The sequence below is a fragment of the Nymphaea colorata genome, chromosome 9 (assembly GCF_008831285.2).
Source record: "Nymphaea colorata isolate Beijing-Zhang1983 chromosome 9, ASM883128v2, whole genome shotgun sequence".
Taxonomy (NCBI): Eukaryota; Viridiplantae; Streptophyta; class Magnoliopsida; order Nymphaeales; family Nymphaeaceae; genus Nymphaea; species Nymphaea colorata.
Window position 1 is genome coordinate 14,054,503 of NC_045146.1, and position 22,714 is coordinate 14,077,216.

General features: G+C 37.9%; 2 protein-coding genes across 3 annotated transcripts; both read right to left on the reverse strand.

The window, feature by feature from the left end:
* Positions 1 to 156: 156 nt before the first annotated feature.
* On the reverse strand, positions 157 to 3,973 carry LOC116260731 (probable serine/threonine-protein kinase PBL7). The gene is made up of 6 exons (XM_031639176.2): positions 3,442 to 3,973; positions 2,814 to 3,052; positions 1,332 to 1,723; positions 1,000 to 1,132; positions 689 to 778; positions 157 to 539 (listed from the first exon to the last, which is right to left on the reverse strand). Exons 1-6 carry the CDS (start codon positions 3,749 to 3,751, stop codon positions 327 to 329), a joined length of 1,377 nt encoding a protein of 458 aa, XP_031495036.1. The 5' UTR covers positions 3,752 to 3,973; the 3' UTR covers positions 157 to 326.
* A 6,096-nt stretch (positions 3,974 to 10,069) lies between these two features.
* Positions 10,070 to 21,970, reverse strand: LOC116261211 (CSC1-like protein At4g02900). Of its 2 annotated transcripts, XM_031639861.2 has the most exons (13): positions 21,522 to 21,970; positions 20,561 to 20,689; positions 20,098 to 20,434; positions 19,211 to 19,360; positions 18,828 to 18,963; positions 18,137 to 18,238; positions 16,606 to 16,725; positions 16,405 to 16,485; positions 13,943 to 14,283; positions 11,956 to 12,201; positions 11,289 to 11,613; positions 10,892 to 11,125; positions 10,070 to 10,718 (listed from the first exon to the last, which is right to left on the reverse strand). In XM_031639861.2, exons 3-13 carry the CDS (start codon positions 20,409 to 20,411, stop codon positions 10,485 to 10,487), a joined length of 2,283 nt encoding a protein of 760 aa, XP_031495721.1. In that variant the 5' UTR covers positions 20,412 to 20,434; positions 20,561 to 20,689; positions 21,522 to 21,970; the 3' UTR covers positions 10,070 to 10,484. The 2 variants fall into 2 exon arrangements, with proteins under 2 accessions (XP_031495721.1, XP_031495722.1); XM_031639862.2 differs by lacking the exon at positions 19,211 to 19,360.
* Positions 21,971 to 22,714: the final 744 nt, after the last annotated feature.

A 22,714-nucleotide genomic window follows, 5' to 3' on the forward strand; every position in this document is an offset into this window, starting at 1 on the left:
ACTTGCTACCATTGTTCTCTCTCTCTCTCTCTCTCTCTCTCTCTCTCTCTCTATCTCTCTCGTGGCTATCGCTTCTGGTCCATGCTCCCACTTGTTTCTCTGACATGCACCTACTAATCAAGTTCAGCACGACCTAATTTTGCAAAGCTAAAATAGTGAAACAAATACAATTTGGCCATGGATAAGATCCACTATTAGAATTTGTACTTTCACAAGCATGGACTGTTGATGCTAGTTCCGCTGCTTCCACTATCAATGGATGAAGATTTAAGGGTGATAATTTACAATTTGGCCACGGATAAGATCCACTATTAGAATTTGTACTTTCACAAGCATGGACTGTTGATGCTAGTTCCGCTGCTTCCACTATCAATGGATGAAGATTTAAGGGTGATAATTTGATGGTGAAGTTTGGGGGTTTTAGCGATGCTAGCAGTAGCTCTGTGCTTCACAAGAGGTACAAGGCTTTGCACCACATCTGTTATTAGCGGCCTGTAATCTGCTTCTGGTTGTACACACATGGCGGCAATGGCAGCTACCTGCAACAGGTTAGGGGTGTCAAAGATGACGATAACGATATAAAACTGCCTAAATCCTGAGCTTAATCAAGTCGACATGATATGCCTTCAGGAGATGATGATTGGCAAGTTATTTAAGGCCCACAGCTTTAATATGATAAAAGCCAAACCTGTATGAGTTCTTTGATCGAATACTGCCCTTCTAGCGCTGGGTCCACCATTTGAGCAACTTTATCTCTGCTAGTCAATCTTGGTAATGCCTGAACAACTTAAATTATTAGTACAGTAAAATAATCTTGTTCTGGATTAGCATTTATTCTGTAGTGATCAAGATGGCCAGCACCACCATTTCAAGAGAATAATCACGATCGGGAAGGTTGGGATGCATGTTTTTGTTGTATAGCTAGCAAAATGTGTGGCACAGTATGTCAACTTCTACTACTACTATTAATGCCATTACTTTAGGACGAGGAAGTCATACCCATGAGACCAGAGACTGCTCCCCAGGCGCCCTTTTTGCGTCAATCGGAACCCTTCCTGTTATGAGCTCAAGCAGTACAACTCCAAAACTGTAGACGTCTGACTTTGTCGTCAGCTTGCCTGTCGAAGCATACCTACAATTCAATATATCCACTCATCAAAATCGTGGAACTACATATAGTTAACATTATCAATGATATTTTATTTGCTTGTTATGTTATCATCCCTGAGGAAGGTATCTCTCTGTGTTTGGCAGGATATATTTGAATGCATATATGCAGAGCTTTCATGCATCATTAGAAATAAGATGGCAAGAAAGATGGAAAAACTCACTCAGGTGCAACATATCCAGTGGTACCAAGCACGCGCGTGGAGATCAAACCGTTTATTTTGTCCGATCCTGTCTTGGCAAGCCCGAAGTCAGAGACCTTAGCCCTGTAATCACCATCAAGAAGGACATTGCTGCTCTTGAAGTCCCTGTGGATCACCACTGGCGTCATATGCTCATGCAGGTACTCCAGTCCCTTAGCACAGTCGAGGGCAATTCTCATCCTGGTTTCCCAATCTAAAAGCGGTGGACTCCCCTCTTGGCCGTTTGAATAGAGGTGTTCCTCAAGGTTGCCATTGGTCATGAATTCAAATACGAGGAGCCGATGCTGCTGGTCGGCACAGTAGCCCAGCAGCTGTACCACATACGGAGAGTGCAAACGACTCAACAGATCAACCTGTGTCATGTTTATAGCTGTAATGTAAGGGATCACACGAGAGAGAGAGAGAGAGAGAGAGAGAGTACTTGAGCTTAAGTAGTGAGTCTTTACAAGACAAGAATGATAATCGATTATCACCATACGTGATTAAGTTAAAAATTTGTTAAAAAATCTCCATACCTGCATTTGCGAGATATACCAATATAATCTAATTTTTGAAAGGAAATTTCACAATCTTGCCTGTTTCCAACACATTGTGATTATAATACACTTTTTTTGATATATTCTAGATTTTTCTGAAATTTTTACATATTTTTGGTTTAATTTCATACACCTTTTTCATCATAACTGTGTGTGATTTGGTTTGATCATTCTCAAACAATCATGATGGTACAGCCTGTTGAGATGGAAGAATACCACCACTAAGACTTCATTTTGACATGGGAGAGGCCGACCTAGCTCATAAATGATGTCCCTACACGCGGTATTCCTTCTGAATCTTTGCTGGGTATCCACACGGCATAGCCTTTATTCTTAGGGTTACTTTAAAGAAGAAGCTCTATGTGGCGGAGTTGTCAATATGGGCTTTCTACGTCTTCACGTGAAGTAGCCCAAGTATCAAGCTTGATTGCCTTTCACAGTCATTGACTTTGTCTAATTTGTTTATCTTCACCTTTTGACTTCGTTACGGCGTTAAAAAAAAAAAAAATACCAGGAAGAAAAAGAAATGCTATTATATTAGCATATAAAAGAATCATCCAAGTTGTGGGCAATGCAAACGCGGAAAAGACAAGGTTACCAACGGTAAATTTCTGACTGTATACAGTTGAGGAAACCCTTTTGCGTAATTTTCTTTAAATCCAAAAATGAAATCATAACAAGCAGAAGGTTTCATGAATGTGTAATAGGAAAACATTTCAGTAGCAAAATCATGTAGCTCTCACGTTTTCTTCTAATCTCCACTCTGTCCTTTCGCTATACTAATTTAATTGCAACGATTGCACGCAATTATGAAAATAGAAGGCAGTTAATCTTCTCATAGGCTTCACTGATCCTGCAATAACACAGAACACAGAGAGAGAGAGAGAGAGAGAGAGAGAGAGATTACCTCCATTCTGAAGTCTCTCTCACCATGCTTTCCTTCACCATTCAGCCTCTTAACTGCGGCCACTGTACCATCTGCCAGAACCCCCCGGTAGACCACCCCAAATCCTCCATTACCAATTACATTCCCTTGGCTAAATTTATCGGTGGCCAACGCCAGCTGCCTGAATGTGAAAACTTGACCTCCTCTAAATTTAGTTGAACTCGACCTACTCACATCTCCATACAAGCAGTTCCTTGCATCTGCTCCATCTCAACATCACAAATGAAATTTTAGCTTTAATTTTCATACTATAACCAAAAAAGAGGAAAACCTTCATGAAAACCATATAAGGGCAATGCTCTAATAAACAAGAACACGTAGATTTGTAATGTAGAAAACATTTCTTTTTACTGCACAAAGGGAAACAACTTAGTAAAAGCTTTTCATGACTAAGGTGTGCATCTCTGGCAGACCGTCTCCAGTTGACAAGCGACCATTGACAAACTGTTCAATTTATGTATGGTCGCTGCCATCAAATTAAGTGGCGCCTGTCAATCTGCTGCCGAGACGTCGAAACCGGTGCTGGTAATTTCTCTCCGTCAGGAAATAAGAGAAACGGCATCAAGAAATAACAGGGTAAGAAGCTTGCCTGGACTGGAATTGATAGACCAAGTGGAGCCAGAAGCACCCAGCTCAGTGAGCTTTTTCTCAATTTTTCCTTTGTTGATGTTGCCATTGTTGCTGCTGCTCTTTTCACTTTTAGAGGCTCTGAAGAAGCATACAAAAAAGACGAAGATCCCAATCATCAAACAGATGAAAAAGGTGGGGATAGTGATGATGAGGATGAAGTCAGTATAAGAGAGCCCATGGTGGTGGCCGCGATGGTGGTCGGAGTCATGGCCGCTTGGTGGAGGAGGTGGTAGGTGATCTGACGGAGAAAGTTCGGAACGGAATCCCATGATGACGGGGCAAAAGAGGAAGTGTTAGAAGATGAAGAAGAAGGCGATGATGGAAGAAGAAAAGAATGGGGGAAAGAACGGCGTTGGGATTTGTGAGGGCATTCCATCCATTGAAGAGAGAGAGAGAGAGAGAGAGAGTTCTGGTTGTTGATTGTTCATGAAGAGGATGATGATGGTGGTCAGGCTGGGGCAGTTGTCCCACATGATTCCACGCTCGTTCACGTGCAGCCTTTTCGCTTTCTCCCTTCTTTGTCTCTTTTGTCGTCGTTCAATGTGCCTGTATAAGTTTGCTAAACACATAATTAAACCTCTCTCCCCCTTCTCTCCCTTCATATATATATATATATATATATATGTATATATATATATATATATTATATTATGATGAATAAAGAAATGCGATCACCCGGTACCTTCCAAATAACATGCCTACTGGAACACCCTTGTAGAAACTGGGTTTCCTACGAAGTTAAGTTAAAGTTAGCATGGTTTTATCCAAATTTGCTGTTTGCGACTATCTTTGACACACGCACAGAAGTGTTTGTGTGCCACATTTGTTTATTCATCGTGATTCATATATATATATATATATATATATATAGCTAAAACATTGGGCTGTATGCGTGAGACATGCAAATGGATAAATAGTATATATATATATATATATATATATATATATATATATATATATATAAAGAAAGAGAAAGTGAGAGAGCGCTTTGTGTGTATGTGTACATGGACGTGTCATTCTAAATTAAGTAAACATTCATAGATGAATGTCAGGAAACTATAGAGAGAAAGCCATGGACAGATGCAACACCCAGCTTACATCTATTTGTATTCTTTCTGCAACATATGGTTGCTGAGGAGCAGGCTTAGATTCATGTTTGTTAGAATGAGAACCAGTGGGTTTTTCTTCATCCTACAAAATAAATAATGGGAGTGATCATATGCTAAAGTATGCATAGTGCTAATTTTTTCTGAAAAATTTTCACTAAATCATAGATACTTTTCGATAGAAAAGTTGTGCCCCGTGACATGGGGAATTGAGCAGAGGGTTGCCACTAGGCTCATGCCACGAATTGCATAAAAGGGACATGACGTCCACAAAGGCAGAAAAAAGATGTACTTTGGTTTTTGGTCATGAGATCAGCCCCCAATATGGATGGACCATATCTGCTGCTTATCCTGCTTACAACAACATCACTCACGGTGCTTCGTTTCAATCCATAGGAAGAAACCCTCGTATCTGCCGCTTGGGAAACGCCAAAAGGCCTTCACTCGCAGCCAGCCATGGTTCCCAATCTCCATCCCTCACTCATCTTCTTCCCTTACCCACCGCAGATCGATAGCAGTAACTGCTGGTTACTGTACTGAACCTTCTGTATTCTTTGCTGTCAAAGAGGTGCAGGATCAATTGTTGTAGCTCTATTCTGACTATCAATGGAGAAACCACCTCCGCAGTAGGGAGCCTGGGCTGCTGCATTAGTGCTTTAACAAATTTACTGTCCCCATTTTGTTGTGAGAGCTTTTTTACTGGAGCTTGAGCTTTCTTTCAGCATTAAGATCGATGCAAGTTTATGAACTGATTTTGTAACCAGAAACAACAGGAACTTTCACTGTTTTAATGGTAGGCATGCAACAGAAACATTATCTTCAACAATCATCCGAAACAAATTAAAAAGAACATTTCCAATTTCTTTATGTCGGTCCCATTTCACGTGATGTCTGTACATACTTGCAGAGATCATGCAAATTTTTTGTAGCTTCATGAGAGATTCATGGATGGTAACTTTCTGTGTATGGCCTTAGTTCGTGACGAGGGTGGTCCATGAACTGATAAGCTGCCTTTAGCTGTAGCTGAGATGACAAATCCCCATCTTGGGCTATCATTGCCAGAATGTTATTTTTGTTTGTATGTCTGATGGGAACCTCTCTTGTTGGTTCCTTCAGGGGTTACCCGTCAATGCCTGTCAAGTTGCCTATGTTTGCAAAGCCCTCAAACAAGGATGATTAATTGAAGGGGAAAAAACTCAAAAAGAAAAAAGAAACATGGGTTTAGATTCTTGGCTGTTTCTCTCTCCTTATCTGCTCTGATCCAGTCTTCCATAGCCGAGAGGCGAGAATCTCAGCTGGGTGCCAATTTAAACAACTTCTGCACAATTGGTTTTCAAAATTAGTTGAATTCCTTGTAGAATTTTTACTGAAAAATGAAAATCTCAACCCTGTAGGTCTGAGTCATCTGAACTTTTTGATCCAAAACTTACAACATGAAGAGCTCGATGGTCAAAAACTTTTTGAATACAGACATGAATTTAATTACTATGGAACCACAAATGTAACATCTTTACAGCCAAAAATTGCAGCAAGAGCTTCAAAACTAATTTTTTAAGGTATAATTACAAAAGGTTGGTACAATCATGTTTCACCACATTAATCTCTCTCTCTCTCTTTCTGTGCCTTCCCACTGAAAGTATCCATCCTTTCCGGCGCTTGGAAGGCAACAAATTCCGCGAATCGATCACCAAATAAGGGCTGAATTAATGCTTTCGTGAAGCCCAAAAAACCTAAATTCTTTTAAAAGATTACTTTCGTTGGTGTCCGTATGTAGGAGGCCTTTCCCTTTTATATTGAGAGATCAACCAGTTTTTTTGCTTATTTGTTTTATTTCCCATGATATTGGCCGTAAAGATCCAAGGTCTGGATTCTTCGGTTCAGGATTTCTGGATCTGGATCGTTTAACAAGTTCGCACATATAGTGTCGTGGGCTCGGATGAGTGGACAATTCTTTGAAGATAGGACCGAACCAGTTGAACCCAGTGCACCAGACCGAGCTCAGGCCCATTTCCATCTGAACAAGAGCTAATTGGTAATTAAAGTCAGGTCATTAATTGACCCAAATTGCTTTCAAGTGGAGATTTGTATTGGGTTAGGTGATATTATATAATGCACATTTTTTCATAAGTGAAATCGCTGTATTAAGTGAATTTCTACAAAATGATGCCAAGTGATGCTTGTATCCTAGTACCATTCTTGACCAACTTCAACCTAGGTTTTGAAGTTCTTGCCTGACATGGTTGGAGAGTGTACATAAACAAAGATATTAATTAAGAAATTGCGCAATATGCCTCTAGAAAAAAGGAAACAAAAAGTACTATATTTTTTCGATTTATTACATGAGAAAACTGTTCCTCAGCCGAGAGACTTGTTCAGCCGCCTAATATTGAAAGATGTCGACAGTTTCATAAGAAAAATTCTCATGTTGGTTGAATTGAGACTAAAAAACATTAAAATGTTATGGATGTTATTTATTTATGTTAAATTAGTAGAAAAAGTATTTCATTCAAGCTCAATAAGAAAGTGGAAGCCAAACTACAGAGCCAAAATAAAAAATTTCAATTTTTTTATAATAAAAATTTTCAAATTTTTTATATGTGTTAAACTAAAATTTTTAAAATTTACATGTAAATTTTTAAAAATTTTAAAATCGAAGAGTGAGAGGCCAAAGCCTATGCGGGTCCCTCTTGCCCCCCTCCCTTATATAGAGGTTTGGAGAACTAGCTTATCATTCTGACTCCATCCATTGTGTCAATCTTCTCAAAATCTTCTTACAAGAAAAGAAAAGCGGGTTGGTTGATTTAATACCGCTGCGGCGCCAGTCCCGGGCATCATCGAACGCCCGCTTAGATTGCTCTTGCCTGCAACATGGCAAGCTGCCAATCCATGGCTACTAGGGAAAATATAAAGTTAGTTGGGTGCGCGAGCTTTTACAGTAATATCCACCATTTGCATATAAAATGTCTTCACAGCCAGAATTTTTTTAATGAAGAGAAAGCGAATCGAAGGCCTCGGCTAAGCAATCTTAAATACAAGCAAGAAAGGGAATTGTCTTTATCTTAGAACAGATTCCAAATATCTACTTAGTTTATGATTAATTCATAGTCACATGTTCCTCTCTCTCTCTCTCTATAGATATATGTCACCAAAGCCGATACAGGAGGTGCAGCATCAAGAACAGCAATAATTTATAAGAGTGTGAAAGCTTCAATAAGTCAACCTAAGGCTTCTTTTCATATTTCCTGTTGACCAGCATTTTTCTTCATACACTTTTCGATGTAAAACTTTAGAGTCAATTATTAAGTACCGAGCGATCCGGCATCGGAAATCTTTCCAATCTTGTTTTACTTTCTGAGTATCGCACGCATGAGCATCTGTTTTCCCGCAGTAACCAGCGTTATCGGTATGATAAGTCACATGGGTACGCGTTTAAGAAGGAATCCGGCAGTTGGTTATGGGTACCACAATTTTATAAATATGGGCACTGGGCACCGGGTATGATAGAGTTTATATATATATATATAAACTCTATATATACCTCTGTCTCTCTCTCTTAGTCTGTATTCTTTTAATAGTTCATGGCTGTAACGCGCGCACACACACACACACTCTTTGAAAGCTATTAGATTTGTAAAAGCGCATTGAGAACACTCGCGACTGGTTCTTCCTAAGTCACCATTATTTTACTTCTAAAAATGAACCAGAACGCTGTCACTAGTTGAGAGCTCCTAACGTCTCTGGACGAAGAATATTCTGCAAAGTAATGACAAAAGATTTCAATTAGCTGCACAGTTACTTTGCAGTATTGATAAATTGTTAGTAGTCGACATATGTTTTCTCATGTTAAAAGGAATGCTTTTGACTTAAATAAATGACTAAAACTAGATTTCTGCATGTAAAGCTTCATCATAATGGAAAGTTTAAGTTATTTAACAGGATGAACTTTGCAAAAGATAATTAACATCTTAGCATTTTCCTTACGAATTTTTTTATAAAAGTATCGTAAGTGCCTCATCTATCCGTTGCACATGAGCTGGACATTGTACGGAATATATCATATTATATAATAATAAAGAAATTTAAAGAATAAAAAAAGAGAAAGAAACTTCTTTTCGAAACTTGTACTGTGGGATATCAGAGAACGGCAGCATTGAATGTTGGCGTCACGCCTGCACCTGTAAAACCCCTGTGGTGGAGAGCATGTGGCCATTTGCAAGTGGGCTACAATAAAGGTTTGGTGTTCCCCACTTCATACACGAGTAATTGGTAAATAAAATACTACTTGGATAAAGGATAAAAACCAAACCTCTTAAATTTGTATTAAAAAATATTTTAAACGAAATGTAAACCTTCTAATAAGTTTATAAATACTAGTTTTGTATGCGTCCTAGCATATTTATAAACACTAATTTTGTACAAATCATGTCTAAATCAAGTTATTTTCTAACAAAGTTGTTCTTTTTAACTATCAAATCACTCTTAAAATTATAGCTATAGCAGAAAAAACATTTTAATAATTAATTTTAATGAATCTGGTTTTTGTTCCTAATCCAGATGGTATGGTTTTTAACATCTTCCCCGCTACAGTTTAATTTCAAGAGCAAGCGACCAACAATTGTGAGAATAATAACCCAGCGTGAGAAGAAAATAGCGGTGTCTTCCTCGAAATCTTTTAGGTCCGGAATGTGTTCATGGTAGGAGGCATAATGTTGTCAGTATCAACACCTACAGGATACATATGAACATTGTCTCCAAAATGATAGAAATTTGGTGCAGATCGCCATGCTGAATCAGGGAAAATCAGTCTTTTTCCTTTTATCATATTTTAAAACCAATTCAAACTAGTTTCAAATTACAATTAAAAGTTTAAAATATAAGATGTAGAGGCAAGTGGCCAATAGGATATGTATAACATGCAAAGTCAGCATGCAATTGGACGATACAGAGGATCATATTGTAATGAAGACATGCGGTCCTGCAGTTTGGAGAATCCCGCAACCTTGAAAAAACTTTTAAATGAAAAAAAAATCTTAAATTGAGTAAAAAAAAAGTGTGAAAAAGCTCTCTCTCTCTCGGATGGTTTTTGTACCTAGGGGACTTCTTGTCCCTAAATTTTGTTATATATTTCCATTTTATCGGCTCTCTCTCTCTCTTTCTCTTCTAGAGTCACCCAACCAACTATCTTATCAAGACACATGAAGGATGGTTAAGAGAAAAACAAGGGAAAAAAAGTGACATATTTTATCATCTACTATTAGCTCACATCTTTCTCCCTTGTTTTTAAACATCAGTTTGCATCACATACATAGCCCTAATTAGATGGCTAAGTGAGTCAAGATAGCCAGAGTTATCATTCACTCACTCATATATATACGAGAGAGATGAAGGGAGAACATATGAAGTCCAAAACGGTAAAAAGAATGTCATGAAGGAAAAAAGAAGCAAGAAGCATCAGTGAGAACCAAAAAAAAATTTGAGGAAAACAAGGAAGACAAAAGATTACGAAGGAAACTGCGAACTAATCAGCATACAACATCATTGAATCGTATGTTCATGATTTTGCTCACTATATGTAGAACCAATTGACATAATTCACTTTCATGATTGTCGTTAGCCTCAGCAGCAATTCACTATTTCAATCAATTCCATGCATCCCAGTTGAACTACACCAGAGAGAGAGAGAGAGAGGGAGAGTAGTAAGCAGACAGAAATGCAAGCCTTCTCCCTAATCGGCCATAACTACAAAAGATGGTCTCGTCAGTGCCAATGGGACAAAAGTATCTCTTCCCTTAACATGCCGATAAATTACTCTCAACAACGGGAAGCCAATGAGGCTCGAGTATGAGACCTGCACAGAAGTAATGTGACTCGTCCAGTGAGAACATTAATTTCCACTTCAGGGCTCAGGTTCAGAAGCCAATCGAGAGCCAACTTTGCTTAGAACAGGTGTTGTCCTCTGAGAAGTCCGTAAAGTAGGGACCAGTGGGTTCATCTCTTCATCGCAGAGTGCCACTGGCCGGTCCCAGTCATCATCCTTGAAAACTGGATGGATGTATGCATAATGGAGGTAGCGTTTGAGATTCAGATTTGGTTCTACAGCTCTCTCCACTGTATCTTTCACCATAGCCTCCTGTTTGTCAAAGATGATGATGTGGAAGGTTTTGCAAAGAAATATGAGAACGGTAAATATGTTGAAGCTTCAAATATATACAGAAATAGAGAAAAGGTCCTAAAAGGAAAACCCACTTTATCATCAAATGGTAACTGGGTTCCGTAAAATGAAAAATGGTGCTGCATACTCACCTGCAAAGGAAATTTCACAAACGCAGCCTCGAACCGATTCTTGCAGTATATGTGGAACCAAATGGTTACTACTGGAAGTACAATTAAGAGCGGGGTCGATTGAGAGGTACCCTTTGTACTCATCAATCCCATGAAGAGAAGCTGTGATATTATCAAACCAATGATGATACGGAGATGGACATCTGGCCAAAATGCCGCTCCACTCTCATATTCTTGGTTGTAGACATTTATAACCTAGAAGATGGAGTACCAGGGAAATTTAGCAGTTGGTGCACGGAAATATAACTACAAGAATTAAAGCTTTGGTTGAAAACTTGAAACAGAACTTCATCAATGATGGGGAACCTTCTGCAGAAGAAAAGCATGTGAATTCTGAAGCACAATCTTTATAAAGTACCTGATGACGGAACACCAAATAGGCTAGACCAAAGAAGACAACTATGAAAGGAAGTAGGATGGGAGTAATGACGGCATACACAAGACCAAGTAAAAAATAAAGCTGCAATCGTGGCTCAGATATGGCAAATCCCAGATTTCCTGGATTCATGGCTTCCTCTCTATCCTTCTCTGTTCTCACAATTAGAGTATTTTTTAAGTGATATATTACCAAAGGCTTTAGCCTCAAAACCTCCATAGCAATTCCTGCCCAGCCATCAACCATGATATAAGTTATGAAAAATGTTGCCTTCATAGGAACAGCCACTCCAATTGTCCTTGGAATTCTGCAAGAGAATTGATGTTCAAGGGAAAAAGTTATTCATTGCAAACATACCATGATAAAAGCATTTAAAAAGTTAGCAAAAGGATCGGTCTAGAACCATGAGCTAGTAAACTTTGAGAAATTCTAGTTGGATAGGTAGCAATTCATAGAAAAACTACACAATACAGACTCAAAACTTATATACAGTAATACAGAACATAAACCCAGCAAATCGAACTAAAATTTCCCAATGCTTTGTAGAAAGTAAAAGACGCAAATGTCAAAGTCAATAAAATGTGAAGTTTGAAAGACATCACATAATACATGCAAGTGAAATTTTAGTGTACAAAGCAGCAAAACGTACTCGTTTGCAGACTGATTCATGAATTGGTTAAGCTGTTCAAATGCTGATCCAGTTATTATGCTCCCAAGGAATACATTGACCATAACAAAAACATAATATTTAGCAGCACATCGCCTTTCTAATGCTGATAGTGATATATGGCCTTCAATCCTGGACATTGTCATGAGTATCGATGGAAGAATGATCAGAAATATCTTCAATGCAATCCCAGGAAGAACACCTTGAACAACGGACTTGATAGCCTTCCTGGATATACAACATTTAATAAGGAAATAAGTTTCTCAAAATTTCCCCCAACATAAGTAGCAAAAGTAAATACACAAGCATCACAGTCAATAGGAGCCATGAAAATGAGGTACAGCAAGATAATATGCATCCATGTTTCACACTGTGTGCAGTTGAAAAGAGCTTTCCGAAACAGCAGCTTAGGTAGAGAATGTTAACAATGGAAAAGGTGAAAGTCAACTAAAAATTTCATGGTGAAAATCACATGCTCAGACTGAACCAAGTACCACAAAAGTTCCTTAAGACTTTTATGTAATTTGAGCTGAAAAAAGAAAAGTGAAAGAATGCCAGCATTCTTATCATACTGCCTTTCTGGAGTCAAAATGATAGAGTGTAGACTCTCCACAGAAGAGAGTGTCAGGACACTAGAAATCTGTGTCAGTGGCCAGAGGGTGTGGTTGGTACTTAAAAGACAGGATTTGGCTCTTTCTTTTAGTTAGGTTGATATAGATGGAAGCCCACATACTCATTCAGATTCCGATTCAGGTTGGGCACATGCCTTTGTGGCCCACATGGCACCACCTTGCCCTACATCATATTTATTCTAGAAATAGTCAAGTTGCCCAGATAAATTTAAACAAGGCCTTCATGGCTTCACCCAATAACTTAGGTTTATATCCAATATACCAGAATCCATGGGCAATCTCAAATTTGAATCTCTAGGCCACACAAGTCAGCAAGTAAACATGTCATGCGACACTACTTGTACAGATAACATTTAAAAGTTTTGACATTTTTAGTGATATTCCCATATATTTCTATATGTTGAACAATTTAAAAACTTCTGTCAATAAAATAAATAATAAAGAAAATCCTCATGCTTATGTTCATCTCCTGATAGTCTATGAATTGATGTCATACTCATGCCTTGATTCGACCATGCTTTTGTGAGAAAGCTAGAATCTTGGAGAACTTCCTCAACCAAAAAGTGTCCTATTAAAATGCTTTACTGTTAATAATTGATTTCATGTCTGGATTCCACCATGCTTTTGTGAGATAGCTAGAAATCTTGGAGAACTTTCTCGACCTCGACCTAGAAGTATTCTATTAAAATGCTTAATTGTTAGTAAGTGATGCCACTGCATGAGAATGTCTTGTAGTCGCCAGAAACAGGATGAATGTCTTATTCTTGCACTGTGGATAGCAAGATGAGGCTTGGTGCATACTAACGGTTTTGTAGCAGTTTCTAATCCAATTCACAACAAGGGTATTCCGTCAAGCAGTACAAGTTTGACTTTGCCTTGTGTGGCAGAACTGCTTCCTACGTTGCAATATTACATAGTAAGATCAAAATCATCCTCCTGCTTTTTTTTATACAGATGGGCATGAAAATGGGTCAGATAAATGCTTGGAAATGCCATTTTAAGGTCACACCCCCAAATCCCCTTGCATTTAGCTATGCTGAAACTGACCCCTTGGTATCCTTGTCTACAGCATCCGTGGAAACATAAACCAACTTTAATTTGCAGTTGATTCTACTATATCATGAAATTATGCCACTGACAAAGATGATAAAGCATCAAAAACAAATCATAACATCCATCCTTGTACAACCTCTTCTATTACTGCTACTACTGTACTATCTTGGTTACAACTTGCAAACTCATAATAACACTGAAAAACATTGCACAAGTGAAAAAAACAAGAAGCTACAGAAAAGAATAATTCAACAGTCGCATACATCATCCATAAAAATACTCACTGTTTTATTATTGGCTTTAGAAAAGGAAAAACCTTTTCAATCCCCTCGATGCTGGCAAGAGATTGCACAAAAGCAATTGGGATCATAAAAAAAAATGTAAGAAAGAAGACTGCAACAGAGATGATTAGCCGGCGAACTGCTAGTTCAACAAATGGTATTGCAAGATTATTCCAGTAAACATCACGGGGCTCTGGAGCCCACTCCGTTAGCCAAATAGTTGGATTGCTTGATTGCTGAGTTTGTGCACAAACTGCTGCGCCCCATCGAGACTTAAATGAAACAAATGCAGCAGGCATAATTGCATTTGGGTCAGTTATAACTTGTTGCCTTGCCTCAGCTTCCTGAAAATTGGGGGTATCATAACAAAATCCAAATAAAGAAAACCATTCAGAAGATCGGCTTAGATGCTATAACTTAACTAACCCTTCCCCGCCTCAAGAAGAAATGCTGCTAATTTCTCATAGAAAAAATAGCAGAACAGAGCTTTTTTTCATTTTCTTCATTTTCCACTTTCATGATTAAACGGTATTGGCACATTCAAAAGAAAGTTAACAGTAGATTTCAAAAGAACCCAGAAGAAAATGGTTGCAGACTTAGCAGTAAGTGGATTCAATATCATCAGTTATTTCAAAGTGCCAATCAGTTTTTCCCAAATCCAGTGAGATCAAGAAACATGATCTTACAATTTCTATATCAAAATAATCAGATTATTTTTTGCACGTGCTAGAATAGCATCACGGGAATTGCTTGAACAGGAGGAAAGCCCTCAAGTCAAACTTTTCATGGGTTGCAAACTAATTGAGCAAACCAAATAGACTCACTTATGGAGAATTTGTTAAGGTCATAGTTACTGACTAGAAATGCTAGCAAACTCATCATGAGATACACAACCAACTCAACCGACTAGTCAACATTTTCACTCTAAAAAGTTCAAACACATATAATACAAATATTATATATATATATATATATACACCAAAAAGGGTCACTAACAAGGCTATACAAATCAAGGCCAGATCAATGACCCTTCTTCATACGTGAATCAACTACAAGTCTACATAGCTGCCAATCACTGCTCGCAGACCCTTTCCATAAGATATGCATTTTATGAGCTCCAAACTGACCTGAGTCAAGCTCCATAAGCTTCTTGGTTTATTTACAAGCCCTACATGCATCCAAGGATTCATCAGTTGGTGAAATGTTTTAACAGTAGCTTAAATGGATGTTTGTTTTTAAAGAATTGCATCATTTTAACTTTAAGCAAAACCTTATCTTAAAGCAAACATTGGTACAACTGATTCAAGGAAAAGGTCCTCAGCTGATCACTCTTTTCTCTTTCTCTCCCTCCCTCTTCCCCTCTCTGTGTTTGTGTGTGTACATATGTATAAGCACACACAATATGTATATCCATGCATGAACAACATGAAATATGCTATGTGCACTACGTATGTAAAATCACTTTATGTGCACTACGCATGGAAATATTCATCAACTTCGAAAACTAAAGGTTTTGAAAAGAAGCAGTATGGCACTGCACTCCTTGTTTGACAAGAGCATTGATACTTTTCTTCATTTCCATAACTGTGTACATACTTGTTTTTTTACCTCGCACATGGATTGAATGCTGAGACGGGCAGAACATAGATATGCTTGACTCAACACAATAAATGCTAAAGATCAAGATAAATGATGTGGATGCATAGGAAGTGAAAAGACAGGCACATCAATCCACAGAAAATCAATAGGTTCATCACAGTTACAAAATCTTGACCGAAGATTCTAGACCACCACCATAGAAAGTTGAAAACCAAAATCATTCAGAAAAAAGTTTTTAAAGAAAGAATAAGAGAAGACACAAATTAAACAATGAAGATATAGAATAATATAGTTAAAGAAAGAGTGAAAATGAATACAAACTAAACAATCAAGATGTAGAAGAATACTGTTTTTAATTATTTTTCATGTCTAAAGTTAGTAACTTAATATTTTAAAACAATATTTAACTTTTCTTGGTCCATGACTAAGCTGACTGGTTTTATGACTCTTATCCAGACACCAATTATGCCTTTATGGGCCTGAAAATTAGCGAAAGTGCTTTTGAATGCTTAGGTGCTTCCATGTAGTACATTCTATGTGCCATCAAATGCTTGTGTACAACTCGCATTATATTACATCATAGACACAGAAACACGCAGACACACATATATAAAGACCATTCTAAAGAATTGCTTTGCTGTAACAATCTCAAAATGTTTTGAGGAGTTATGTCAATGCAGGGGGATGCTACATGAGCCTTTGTTTTGCATGTCTATGAGCATTAACAATTTGATTTGTGAAAAAAGAAAATAAGACCTTATAACATTAAGATAAAATAATAGAAGTACCAATGATGCAAGAGATTAATGCTTCTTTAGGATAACCAGGTCTGACAAGCAAATAATTAACATAAGCACAAAACATACCTCTTTAGACAATGCATCAATCTCTTCTGTGTAAAAATCAATAGCATCCACAGTATCCCCAAAAAGACCTAAAAAGCCTTTCTGCCTTAGAAGATAAAGAGATGGACAAGTTAAAAGTGAAAATCTTAGACATGAAATGTCACAAAAAAAATGTAGAATAAAAGTTACAGAAATAACACTGTACACCCCATAATAGAATACCTTCTTTGTAGGCCTTTTTGCTGGATCTCGGGCAAGTTTGATGTTACAGTAATCAAGAGAATTCTGTAAACTCTTCTTCTTGCTCACTATTTTAGCAAGTTGATTTGCATTATACACAACCTAGGTCCGTACCTCCCCAGTAAGCAATTAGAAGAGAAAAAAAATAGCATATAAGATAGGGAAGGAAAGCAGGTAAGGCAATTCATTAGCTCCTAAATAACCATTTTTACAAGAAAATCTACCAACTAGAAGGTGAAGCTACTTCTTTGGAAGTAGAACTTTGCAGAAAAACTAAGTATACACTATACACTAAACCTTGCGGTTCTTCAATGCTTTTCCATTCTCTAGAGTTGTACACAAAAATCACCTACCCCACTTTCCATGAACAGCCAATAAAGGCTTTCAGTTTCGTTCATGCTAAGACCCAATCTTTTCAGGGCAACCTATTGTTGAGCCAATGTGACAGATAGATGCCACCCGTTCCCATAGACGGGACACAATATAACACATAGCACAGTAAGTATCCTCACATTGTGACCAAAATTGCACTATTAACACAAGAAATATCTTAAATATAACAAAAGTGTATAAAACAAGTGGTTGAACACAGCAAGAAATGAAGGTGCTAAAATTGAATCCTTACATCCTGTTAGAATATATAAAAGTACTCTTTATATGCATGTGTATATTGTGTAATGTATATAGGTAGGTCTGAATTGTGATTTTGCCTGTTTGTGTTTTTCTTTGTACTTCTAATTTTCTTTCCCGTTTTGTCATTTTTTATTTTTTCAGTCCGAGGCTGCACTCAACTAGCCATTGACTGGCTTCTTAATTCTGCCTTCTCCTATATATTAAGACCGTGCCCAACGGTTAGCTTATTGCTGCCTTCTCCTATATACTGTCCCTCTTGTATCTCATCTTTTGTACTTACACTAGTTCATTCAATAAGATTCTTTATTTTTTAGTTAGCTGCCTTAGTGCACACTGAACGTTTGTCTTTGTAGGTTCTGTTGGACCTCTGTGATGTTTTGAGTTTTGGTGCTAATTTTCATCCTTTCTTCAAGATATTCGGGTTCATTGTTAGCAGGAACAATTTATTTACATATGCATCACGAGTCTGGGAGACTGGGATTCATTGATAAAGTAGCCTATTAAGCACTGACAGCTAAACATATACAGTAACCAGAGAAAGAACATTAATAGTCAAAGAATGCTTAGGTGCCTGCATGTACCTAGGTCCTATGTGGCGACCCTTTCAACTATGCTGGGTCACCTAGGATCCTAATTAAAAGAGATATTGTAAAATTCTTTCTTCACCTTCTCCTTCTTCTTCTTTTTACCTTTCTTTATTTCTTCCTTCCTTTTTCTTCCCATTTTCTTGTTCACCTTCTTTTTCTTCTCCTCCTCCCCCTGCTGCGTTTTTCATTTACTGTTTTCGCATCTTGTCCATTTTGAAGTTCCAGTGCCTAGGGCCTAGGGCCACCTACCACTTTTGACTACTAAGGAAATGATAGACGTTATCACTGCAAACCTGATGAGTGAGATAGTGATCTGGATGATTCACACAAAAGAAATGCTCCACATGTTCACTGATAGATTCATCAGGATCTGGAGGAACATTTCGAACCAAAACCTGCAAGATGGCGAACAAAGAGCACATGGATCACATTCTGCAGTATAGGAAACACAAGGAAAAGAAAATAAAAGGAGAGGCTATGACAGCTTCGTGACTTGTGTTTACTCTACCCTCGACAGGTGCTTGTGTTGCTGCTTCCTTGCTTCCATCACCATCGCATAAATTATTGCAAGTTAACTCTAGTCTAGTGTTATTTCATGCTTTGTGAAACAATGATAACTCACAAGCATCTCTATGCAACTAAACTTTGCCCTCCTATTCAATTTTATATGTTAATGGACATGTTAGATTCTTAGTCATAACCCATTGAAGGAGTTAGATTAATGTCAGAACTTGCCAATGCCTTCGACTTAGCAGGAGTTGTTACACTCGCATGGACGCAATTGTAGATACAAGGACATTGCTTGCTTTATACAGTTTTCCACTAGAAATAGCATGCAATGATTGCAGTAGAAAACAAGGGTGAAGAATCAGCAAGACGTTGAATCTGTTTCCAGTAGATCTAGATGAGTCATGAGTAACTCAATTCTTGTTTTCAGGAAATTGTGTGTGGAAACTAAATATACATCCAAATTAATGTACTCACTGTGAACTGATCTGGTCGACGTTTTTCTGATGCAAGAAAACGCAATCTCATAGCAGATATGATTTCATATTCTTTGAAAAGTACATAACATGTCCACCATGTGCATATGTAGCACATTACAAGATGAACCCAGAACCTGTAACGGAACATTTAGCTAGAGTCAGGGAAAATTTCACTCTTTAGAGATAAATGTTCAACAAACTTCTACACGGTTCCAGTAAATAAGCATGCAATATCTTCATTGACAAGAACCAACCATCAAAGACATAGCAAGAACAACATGCGAATATACTGAAAAGCAAGAGTAACAAGTAAATTTGTATGCATATACTATAGCATCTAGAAGGAACAAAATATTGCAACTACTAATGACATTGCGTTACCTTTTGGACCCTGAAGAAACATTGGCTAATGAAAGCTTGTCAATATTACTATATGTAAAAATTTTGGAGTCATCTAATGTCCCACTAGTCCAATTGGTAGGTACTAAGACAAGAATGGACAACACTGAGAGAGGCACAAATATTTTCAACCTACACAAACAGCACAAACTATTAAAAGACAAGAAGAAAAGAAAAGGAGAAACAAACATATTCAGGAATAAGTACAAGAGAAGACCCAGAAGATAATAGACTTTAGTTTACAAAAATGAAACGTTAACACCTAAAGATTAAAAATGTGCCAAACAGCTTAGCATAAGTTAAATCTGCAAATAGACAACCTAAATAAAAGTTTTAATCTCTGTTTTCCCTCCAAAATGAAAGACACCCTTAAGAATGAGAATATGCTATAGAAAAAAAATATAGATCTTGGAATATTAACACAGAGGAACTTTGAGATTACAGTTTACGCTCATATATGAACTACTCATGTCATCCTATGCACACCCTTTTGTTTAATATATATTTGTCATACAATCACATAACTAAACAAACCAAAGGGGAAATGAAGACAAAAATGTTCTTCGCCAGAATTTGTAAGCAATCATTCTACATGAAAACCCTTCGTTCATTCTCCTTCTCCTGCTTGTCAAGCCTCCTCAACTCAACAGTTTTCCCTGTCCCGTCCAGCCTCAACTTTTATTCTTCCTCTATAAGAAAGGATGAGAACCATATGTAATGCAAACAGATCTAAGATTGCCTTCAAGAATGTAAACAAACCTAACTGCAAGAATTTCACTACTCTTTAAGATAACACTGCATATCATCCAAAATTCAACATATATGAGCAAATCAGTAAATTATTGAAACTTATTCTTCATTTAACTCACCCAACCACGTAAATTCGCAGGTATACAACAGAGTCAAGTCCTGCATGATCAATAAGCTCAAGCTCTGGCATTCTTAGTGCTTCTGACATCCAACTTAAAAACCTTATGTACGTCTTGAGATCCAAATTAACAAATCTTGTTACAAAAGTTCCAGAGTGTCTAGGGCTACTTCGTAACCCATTAAGGTACCATTTTGGAAAATACACTCTATCATTAGCTGGCTGCAACCGTAAAACTGCAAAAGCAAGAAGGAAAGCAAAAGCTGAAAGAATATTGATAGCTGCTGAAACGCATATATCCACAAAAGTAGCCATTTAGTTTTTTGTGCCGCTGCACCCTGAAAAAGCAAAGAAACAAAAGGAATTATGATAAAAAGGCAGAAGTAAAAAACGAAATACTGAAAACATTTTTATATAATTACAAGGAAAAGCAAGTGATAGAAAAGGCATGATAAGAAACTCACTATCACAAGGAACCACCCATCAGCTGATGCCCAGTTGTATCCATGTCTGACCTACGCTGGCCAGCAATTTTTCTTAGGATGAAGCTAAACCTTGTGTGGCTTCATACTTGCTCATGTAGGTGTATTTTCCTGCATTTCATAATTTTGAAACAGCCTAGTAATATGCTTTCTGGAAAGAAAAAGAAACAGATGTAACAGAAAATAGGCGAAACATCACTTAATGAACAGAGAACTGAATAACAGCCTGTCAATTTTCAGCAAAAGAAACGAAGAGAAGGACCAAGAAGTTTGTCACTAAGAAAAGCTCATAAGCTAAAACCAATAATGATCAGAAGAAAAGTACATGAAAATACATGGAATTCCATGAATCTCAAAGAAGATGAAAAAAATAAGCAAGAAGTTTTTGAAGGGATGACGCAAGATTTATAGGAGATCGTCCTAGGATTTATAGGAGATTGTTTTAGGCGACTGATAAAATAGGAAACATATGTCACATCAAAAGGAACCATATCCTACAACTAATAAAAAGAACTACAAGCCCAACAAACTAACCCTAAAGGAAAAGGTCTTCAAAAGAGGGGAAGAAAAACTCCGCAACAGAGAAGAAGGCAAACAAGCGCTGAAAAAGTAGCTAAAAAATTGGTAACAATGATCAAATAGAGCATCATTTGCATGGAATAATCACAATTACCCAGAATTTCAGCAGAAAGAAGGGAGAAAGCTATCTAAATTAAAATTTTCGCAACGTCAACGGATCTAAGAATCATTTCCTCCCGAGAAATGACGGACCAAAACCAAAGCCAAAAGATCCTTAATGCAGCGACGGCGAATCAACAATCTCTCCAAATTCAACATGCCCTTCCAGGCAAACAGAAACCGCGAATAAAATATATTCCAGAACAGCCAACAAGCAGTAACTTATTAAAAAGAAAAAGTATGATTAAATGCAAAAAGCCACTACCTCAGAGACTGAAATCCGCCGACGGTGCAAACCTCAGCTACTATGATCTTAGACTGATGATGAGACCAAAACATCGGAAATCCTCCGGAAGAAGCCCTGCACTTTCCACTTTCCAGATTCTGTTTTCTTTTCCTCCTCCTTTCTCCGAAAATGAGAAAGAGAGGGAGAGACAGAGGGACAGAGAGGGAGAGACAGAGGGACAGAGAGAGAGAGAGAGAGAGAGAGAGAGAGAGAGAGGAGATTTTCCATCTGCGTGGCGGGCAAATGTTTGGGAAGCGGGAAAAACGGGAAACGGCTTTTCTTCCTCCACACATCGGAGGAAAACTCTCTCTCGCTCCGTCTGTCGTCCGCTGAGTTCGTTGGTTTTGGAAATTGAACGATTAGGAGGCGCCAATGGCCATGGGGAGGCCCATTTTACGAAAGTGTCCTCCGAAATCCCCGTTAATGTCGGTATTGCCATCCCAAGGACTCAGGCCCTCAACGAAGCAATGCGTGAGCTGCCAGTCGCTCGCGTCGCGATGACCTTCCAATAAACCTCGTGTTTACTTCATTTCTCAACCACGCAGAACTACTTTGCGATTCTTAGGACTTGACTGCATTCGTTATCCGTCCGCCGCCTTCTCAGCCGCATAGGATTAGAGTATAAAATAACAATTTTTTATTAATTGATCAGCATTGAACATTCAACAAAAAGAAAAGATGAACTTTGAAAGTTCAACCAAAAAGAAAGCTTTCCCCATTTATGAACCTATTTGGGCTTCCTATGAACTCAAATGATGGTGGCTCCTTTCTCCCAGTCCCTGTCTGTGGACTTTCATCAGTGTAAACAGTACTACTTCAATACAGATCCGGAACCACAAAAAGGAACTCAATATTGTGTCTAATTTTGAAGAAGGATTTGGACATGGTCGGACCATACTTAAGCTGAGATTCGAACCCTTGTCTAACAACCACGTTTGATCTAAAGAACCGGTTTTTTCCTTTCTTTTTTCTTTCTCTTTTTTGCTGTTTGATTTCTTAAGAGTGGAATTTATTCATTGTTGCACTAACTAATCACTATAGCTTTTCGTCCAAAGCCTGAAGCAGAGACCTTGAATCATGTAGCGTTGTTAAGAAGTCGAGAAGACACCAGCGAGTGGGACAACCTTCAGCAGTTGATCCGAGCAGCGATAGACTTCATTAGTCAAGCAAGG

What these genes read in the sequence shown, in the direction of transcription:
- LOC116260731 (XM_031639176.2), bottom strand. Translation starts at nt 3,751, where the DNA reads ATGGGATTCCGTTCCGAACTTTCTCCGTCAGATCACCTACCACCTCCT. An exon ending in AGAGAGACTTCAGAATGGAG is followed by an intron (nt 1,724 to 2,813) that starts GTAATCTCTCTC and finishes AACATGACACAG; the next exon opens with GTTGATCTGTTGAGTCGTTT. An exon ending in AGCAGTCTCTGGTCTCATGG is followed by an intron (nt 779 to 999) that starts GTATGACTTCCT and finishes TAAGTTGTTCAG; the next exon opens with GCATTACCAAGATTGACTAG.
- LOC116261211 (XM_031639861.2), bottom strand. Translation starts at nt 20,411, where the DNA reads ATGGCTACTTTTGTGGATATATGCGTTTCAGCAGCTATCAATATTCTT. An exon ending in ATCACTATCTCACTCATCAG is followed by an intron (nt 16,726 to 18,136) that starts GTTTGCAGTGAT and finishes GTACGGACCTAG; the next exon opens with GTTGTGTATAATGCAAATCA. An exon ending in CTAAAGCCAATAATAAAACA is followed by an intron (nt 12,202 to 13,942) that starts GTGAGTATTTTT and finishes TTGTATATCCAG; the next exon opens with GAAGGCTATCAAGTCCGTTG.